This window comes from Lytechinus pictus, chromosome 8 (genome assembly GCF_037042905.1).
Source record: "Lytechinus pictus isolate F3 Inbred chromosome 8, Lp3.0, whole genome shotgun sequence".
NCBI lineage: Eukaryota > Metazoa > Echinodermata > Echinoidea > Temnopleuroida > Toxopneustidae > Lytechinus > Lytechinus pictus.
Window position 1 is genome coordinate 28,893,969 of NC_087252.1, and position 7,716 is coordinate 28,901,684.

Here is a 7,716-nt window from a genome sequence, read left to right on the forward strand (position 1 = left end):
TGTGGGCGATGCCGTCGAACTTAACACACGTGTAGAAAGCAACTCGGACGCCAAAAGAAAGCTTATTTTCTTCTCTTTTGACTGATAATACATATGTTTACTCACCATTATAATGTTGAACATCATTCAAACTTGGTAACCATATTGGAATTCAAAATAGCATCTATTTACTATGTTCTTTTCATTGATCAAGGATGCAAAGATCAAGTTTTTTTCCAAATTTAAAGTGTTACAGGCCATACGTAAGACTTGAGCAAATTATCTTTCAAGGCGACCATCTTGGATTTTAAGATGACGGCTGTTTTGCTGCTGACCTGGAGGTCAAATTGCTGGGGGACGGCAATATTTGACATCAGTGCCTCAAAATACCCCTATATGCCAAATTTCAGTGTCGCCTATCATGTAAAACTCAAGAAAATGACATTTAATGATTTTTCATGGCGGCCATCTTGGATTTCAAAATGGCGGCCATTTTGCCGCCGACCAAATTGTCAAATTGCTGGGTGCCGGCAATATTTGAAATCAGTGCCTAAAAATGCCCCTATATGCCAAATTTCAGTGTCACACGTCATGTAAAACTCATGAAAATGACATTAAAGATTTCTCATGGCGGCCATCTTGGATTTCAAAATGGCGGCCGACCCGATGGTCAAATCACTTGGGGCTGGCAATATTTGAAATCAGCACCCCAAATTCAGCCTATATGCCAAATTTCAATACCGCAGTTCATATAAAACTCGAGAAAATGATTGCAATAATATATCATGGCGACCATCTTGGATTTCAAGATGGCGGCTATTTTGCCGCCGGCCAAATGGTCAAATTGCTGGGGGCTGGCAATATTTGAAATCAGTGCCTAAAAATACCCCTATATGCCAAATTTCAGTGTCACACGTCATGTAAAACTCATAAAAATGACATTAAAGATTTCTCATGGCGGCCATCTTGGATTTCAAAATGGCGGCCGACCCGATGGTCAAATCACTTGGGGCCGGCAATATTTGAAATCAGCAACCCGAATTAAGCCTATATGCCAAATTTCAATACCGCAGTTCATATAAAACTCGAAAAAATGATTGCAATAATATATCATGGCGGCCATCTTGGATTTTAAGATGGCGGCCATTTTGCCGCCGGCCAAATGGTCAAATTGCTGGGGGCCGGCAATATTTGAAATCAGTGCCTCAAAATACCCCTATATGCCAAATTTCAGTGTCACATGCCATGTAAAACTCAAGAAAATGACATTTAATGATTTTTCATGGCGGCCATCTTGGATTTCAAAATGGCGGCCGACCCGATGGTCAAATCGCTTGGGGCCGGCAATTTTTGAAATCAGCGCCCAAAAATACCTCTGTATGCCAATTTTTACACTTTCTGCCAGATCCGAGCATCTTGGCCATTTTTTGTCACATAACCGCTCCACTACAAATCTCATTTTGGGAGCGGAAATATTTTTTTAAAGGCGAGAGGGGGGGTCGGGTGATGGCTTCTTAGATTTTTTTGCTTAATTTCTTTCATTTTTTGAGTGAAGACATTTTTTGTTATTCGTTCGTTTGGTTTGATTCGGCTGTCAACACACCAGCTCTACATTGTTTTCAGGCCCCCGTGAATGCTTTTTATGAAACGAAAATGTATAGGCCCTATAGCGATACTTCATAACGAGGATCAGGATCAGGATTTTTCCAAAAGGGGGGCACATTTTCCCGAGGAAAATTTGACAAGCAAAAAAGAAAGATAAAAAAAGTTGTTCACCCCAAAATAGGGATCATTTCGTCCACGTATTGGAATCCCCCCCCCCCCCAAAAAAAAAATAAAGTGTCCTCGAGTTTGTTTCAACGACACATTCCCATTAAAATATATGCTGTGACTTTCAAAAGGGGAGGGGGCTATCAATAGTCGATAATCAGAACTGCTGCACCACAACTAATAAATAATAGGAGCGCGAAACGATACCGGGTAAACATTCTACGGCAGGGTACTGCTAAAATTTCTTCACCTAAATCACCACTACTGGGGAGTGGTTCTTAAGAGGACTTCTCCAGGGGGTATTTTTGTCTAACAACTTGTCGGATCGACAACTTTCCTCCATTGCGATAGGCTGAGAAGCTCTGTTACTATGGCAACTGTTAGATAAAACATAAATTATCGGATAAAACGCCCGATATAGGTCCTTTCACGCAACTCTCTCCCAATGTATTATGCTACACGAGTCATTTTTATCCATGGTCGTGCACGAGATATTTTCTTTTCTTGTGCGGGAGGGGGCAAGTCGAGTAAAAAATATCGAAAAGATTCAAAAGTGACGGACGGAGAGAAGTTACCAAGCTTGTCATTGGGTCGCTTTTGCGTTTTCTGAAGTGAAATTTGAAGAATTTCATGCACACTTATGGTGAATTTTGTGAATTTTTTTCATTAAGAAACTGTAAGTTTTAACAATTTTGGGGGGAGGCAGTTACCATAGGAGCTGTGCTTCTCAGCCAATCAAATTCAAGGAAAGTTTTCGGATCTGTCAACTTGTCAAACAACAAAACGCTACTGGGAGGAACACAGTTTGACAGTTATTCACTCCTTGATATAATGCTCTGATCATAATATAATAATAATAATGATAACTTAGTCTTATATAGCGCTTTTCATGAAAGCCATATCAAAGCGCTTTACAAAGTAGAACATATCCAATTTAAGTCAATTCAAATAAAACATTTATTTTCATCCATTTCATCACATATTTTTCTTGTAAACATTAATTCATACATAAATCAATTTGTTATGAAAAATATACGTATGTACATGTAATAAGGAAGGTGTATACCCTAAAAGCTGAGGCTTGTGGCCGGATACGCCTATAGACAAAAAAAAACCAAATATAGGCCTACAAACAAAAGTAAAATTAGAAATCATATAACAAAATATTTAAAAATATCAAGGACACTGTCAATGGGTCTATGTTGAATATGTTTTCTTCATGAGATACGTCTTTGAATTGGAACGAAACGATGCGATATTTGGGATACAACGGAGGGAAGCTGGAAGAGTATTCCAAAGACGTGGTGCAGAGCTTGAAAAGGACATATCACCAAAAAGTTTAGTTTTTACTTTTTTGACTGTTAAGAAACTTTTGATAATAGTGACGATGTTAACTTTGTTATTTTTTCGAAGACCTTTTTTGACAAGCAAATGGAAAAAAAACTGAACCACATGCCTTACTAAAGTCGAGAAAGACAACACCGAGAAAAACTCAATTTAAACAAGAAGCAATTTAACAAGAACGAATCTGACTAATCTGCGAAACAAATGATGTAACAAAACCATGAAAACGGAGGGGGTTCGCCTAAAAAAATAAAAAACGCAGGTCCACAGCCGTCTACTTTCGAAAAAAAAAATGTGTTAAGGATAACATTAATGATGATAGTTGCGATGTCTAGTCGGGAAATTGCTTGGGTCCTTCCCTTTTCCGCCTTGGTCATTGGGGGCGCTTTAACAAAGTGCGCTGCGCGTAAGGAACTCCATGACGATTCTTTCACACCGTCTTTATGTGGATTCGAGATGAAAGGATGCATGCAGGAATCCTGGGGAGTATTTCATCAACATTTTTGTCCGACAAGTTTTCATATTTGACAACTTCCCTTGATGTTGATTGGCTAGGAAGCAGTGTTACTATGGTAGCTAGCCTAACTGTCGGATAAAATGTCTGACAACTCCTTTCATGAAACGCTCCCCTGAACGAAAGACGTTGCTCGGTCTTTCGACAAGAGGTCTCATAAAAGGCATCTCGATTCTAAAGTTCCGCCAGATGCTGTACATCGAATATCAGATGACTCCTACTGACGACGTTGCCTTCAACATGAAATTCATAATGGATTGTACCCGGACTATCCTTCATCTCCCAACAGAAAATCTTAATCTCTTGTCCTTGATGGATCTCCTTAATGTACTCCACAGCGTAGGTCTTCAATCTGTAGTTGATCAGCTCTCGGTGGAAGGACTTGAGGAACCCCGCCACAGCTGCAGAACTCCCTGCATCGTAGATGAAACGCATGTACGGCATTTGATTAACATGCCCATTGTGGTCCACGTCACTCCACTGAGTTGCAGTCTTCCACTTGAAGACATTATCTTTCGCAAACTGCATGGGTATGAACTGATGCCTCTTTGGGGCCTCCTTCAGCATGATCTTACCCTCATACTTCTTGATTGATTCCAGACTAACCGGTACGAGCTTCTTTTCTTTCAGGTCAATCGTCATGCATTGCATTTGGCCTGTCATGTAAAGCAGGTTGGACTCGTCATCTCGAAGTTCAATGCCGATGTACGTAGATGTCCTCCCTAGATAGGCAATGTAGGAATCGTATCTGACTGGCCTGGAAACGAAATTGGTAGAGTGGTATGCAGGGAGGAAGTTGAGACTGAAACAGCGGCCAAAGTAAGAGGTGCTCTTGTCAGGCATACCATCTGCAGCGACTGGTGAATGCTGTAATGCTGCCAGCAGACTGTATCCTACATGGTAATGAGGGTGAATGGCTCCTATTTAAACAAGAACAAGCAAAAACAAAGGATGTGTCTATAGATCGAAGGTACGGCGTTACTTTGAACTAGCCCATTCCACTTTGATAGGTTAGAACTTTATCAATGAGAAAAAAGTTGTGGGGGCATGGCGAATGGAAAATTTATTTTAAAAAACTGCGAGCAAGCGAAGCTAGTGAGAAAAATTTTGGACCGTTCCGGGTCAAAAAGAGACTTGGGTCCAATGTAACCATTTTGGGGTCAAATATTTTCCTCACTCCATCACATCGTTTCTTGTATCAATGAAACAAAAATATAATATGAAATTCATAAAAATATAATATAAAATACGCATCATACAAAAAGTTAGTGACTGTCTCTTACCAATTTTGTTGAAATCGTTCCAACCGAACTGCTTCAGGTGATATGACTTGGGGTATTTGTCTGGACTTGCCTTCAGGATATCTTTCAAAAACCTTTGAAACTGATGGTATACGGTTTCCATAGTGATGGTTTCTCGCTGCATATTACAGCTCCTTGTGAAAACCTGACGATTTCTAGCGAACAGGGGAAGACAGATATGAAATATTATAAACTTTCTCTTCTTTGCATCGGATCAAGCTTTATGGAGCATATAACAGGTAACGTAAGCTAATTTTATACACTAACATGAGTGCACAGTGGTGAAACGAGCCTCCCCCCCAAAAAAAAATGAAATAAATAAATAGATAAATAAATAAACGAATAAATAAATAAATAAAAATAAATAAAGCAACATATAGTCTGTCTTACACAGGATCTGTAAAAACTATATCATCACTTTCCTGGGGTGAGGTCAAGTCCACCCCAGAAAAGTGATGATTTGAATAAATAGAGAAAAATCAAACAAGCAAAGTGCTGAAAATTTCATCAAAATCGGATGGAAAATAAGACATTTTAAAGTTTCGCTTATTTTTCACAAAACAGTGATATGCACAATTCAGTGACACGCAAATGAGACAGTCGATGACGTCCCTCACTCACTATTTCTTTTGTTTTTTATTGTTTGAATTATACAACATTTCATTTTTTACAGATTTGACAATAAGGACCAACTTGATTGAACCATATAGTATTAAACAATGCTAATTGCACATGTTCAGGGAGAAATTAATCGTTGTTTATTCACACGACAACAGGGAGAAAATTGGAATATTTCATATTTCACATAATAAAATACAAAAGAAATAGTGAGTGAGTGATGTCATCAGTCTCCGCATTTGCATACTGACAAGGATGTGAATATAACTGTTTTGTGAAATTAAGCGAAACTTTAAAATGTCATAACTTTCTTATTTTACATCCGATTTTGATGAAACTTTCAGTTGTTACATGTTTGTTGTATTTTTCTCTTTTTATTCGAATCAACTTTTTGTTGGGATGGACTTGTCCTCACACATTCTATAATTTGTTCACATTCTATCTGACCATGTGACTGCCCGCCAATCTTGAGTAAACATATTAAAAAGTCCAACTTTAGGAGATTGTGAAATCCATGTAGCACTAAATCCATTCCCCAGTGCTAACCACACATTCCCCCAATATGGAGCGTTGTGGGCCGGCCCAGTGGATTAGTCTCCAGACTTTGAAACACTGAAGGTCGTGGGTTCGAATCCCATGCAGCCATGGCGTAATTTCCTTCGGCAAGAAATTTATCCACATTGTGCTGCACTCAACCCAGGTGAGGTGAATGGGTACCTGGCATGAATTTATTCTTTGAAATGCGTGTGCGCTGTAATCTCAGTAATTACGGCTGCCAAGCTATACAGCTGGGGTAATAATATCCAACTGAAGTCCTTTGAAACCGCATATAGAGACATTATTCATAATTGTGATATGCGCTATACAAGAACGTTATATTATTATTATTATATCCCCTATTCCTGCAGAATCAAACATATTTGTAATAAATGATAACCATTGTGATTTTGATGGAGATTGTATGTCTCCTTGTAAATGCAAAAGGAATTTCAAAATGTTAAATGAGTGCTTGGACTCCTTTCCCTTAACTAATCTCAACCAGAATCCGATCATCTGCGAAACAAATTAATATATGGTTTATATATTATCATTAGGCCTACTAGCACTATTACTATAGTACGACTACATCCCACTAGCTATAATGAGGTCCTACTACAAGCAGCCACCATTCATACACCTAAAACGTTTCCTTTTTTCTATGACTCGTATGAGTATGATATGTTTCTTCTCGTATTTTTATCACAAAGTGTAGAAAAACTCGAGAAAACTACATGCTTTCGGCCAATGTCTATGTCTACCCAAACCAATTTTGACGTATAGGGCCTAGCTATGCTGATAAGATCATACATTATACCTATCTAATGCAAATAAGCTTTTCTAAATATAAACCTACCTCAAGCATTTTCCAAAATGCTCCCGTGTCGTTCGATAGAATCCCGTGAATAGACGTGTACTGGAGACGAAAGACACCATTGTTATTGTAGGTTGTTATGTAGGTTGTTTCAACAAAAATTTCTCCGACCATATATGTCTCTGAGCTACATATACTTTACCATGGAGCTGATGGTACTGCATATTTGGCTTTCGTTCACTAACCATAGAATATTGTGTTCACTCTAGCTGTTCTATTCAAAGGCAAATGTTCTTCCTTTTTTTTCCTTTTCTCATCAAGAGCATTCTGTTGGAACAGACTCCTAACCTTTGCGATGACTGTATAAATAACCTATTGGCAGTTCACGGGCAGTTCACCAACCTGTTCTGGGTTTTCACAATACCATGCATGATGCTCCGTAGTCTGCTGGGCAAACCCTTCACTCGAGTTAAGGGTCTGAATGTGCAGCCTACTCATGCCTTGTGTACTGAAGGCTTCATTGGAACAGCAAGTTTTGTATGTGCTAGTCTCTGCGTGGAGGTACACTTATTGATCAAAGTTCCAATCAGGGTCTGTGCCTGCAGACTAGATGCTCCGCGGGTCAGTGTTTCAGAGGGAGGGGCGGTAAAAATAGTCTTTCTTTGGCTTGCTACGTTCATTAAAGGACAAGTCCACCCCAACAAAGAGTTGATTTGAATAAAAATATAAAAATCCAACAAGCATAACACTGAAGATATCATCAAAATCGGTTGTAAAACAAGACAAAAACAGTTATATTTCAGTTTCAGTTTTATTTTTTCTCATTTCCAACAAAACAG

At 38.8% G+C, this 7,716-nt stretch overlaps 1 protein-coding gene across 2 annotated transcripts; it reads right to left on the reverse strand.

The window, feature by feature from the left end:
• Positions 1-1,526: 1,526 nt before the first annotated feature.
• On the reverse strand, positions 1,527-7,453 carry LOC129266656 (uncharacterized). 2 transcript variants are annotated; one of them, XM_064103147.1, is made up of 3 exons: positions 6,920-7,453; positions 4,891-5,063; positions 1,527-4,527 (listed from the first exon to the last, which is right to left on the reverse strand). In XM_064103147.1, exons 1-3 carry the CDS (start codon positions 6,997-6,999, stop codon positions 3,782-3,784), a joined length of 999 nt encoding a protein of 332 aa, XP_063959217.1. In that variant the 5' UTR covers positions 7,000-7,453; the 3' UTR covers positions 1,527-3,781. The 2 variants fall into 2 exon arrangements, with proteins under 2 accessions (XP_063959217.1, XP_063959218.1); XM_064103148.1 differs by having other exon boundaries at positions 2,687-4,500; positions 6,920-7,242.
• Between the last annotated feature and the right edge of the window lie 263 nt (positions 7,454-7,716).

Excerpts from the sequence above, each read along its gene's own strand:
- LOC129266656 (XM_064103147.1), bottom strand. The coding sequence starts at position 6,999 with ATGGTGTCTTTCGTCTCCAGTACACGTCTATTCACGGGATTCTATCGA. Across the intron at positions 5,064-6,919 it reads CATTTTGGAAAATGCTTGAG|AAATCGTCAGGTTTTCACAA; the intron begins GTAGGTTTATAT and ends CCTGTTCGCTAG. Across the intron at positions 4,528-4,890 it reads GAACGATTTCAACAAAATTG|GAGCCATTCACCCTCATTAC; the intron begins GTAAGAGACAGT and ends TTGTTTAAATAG.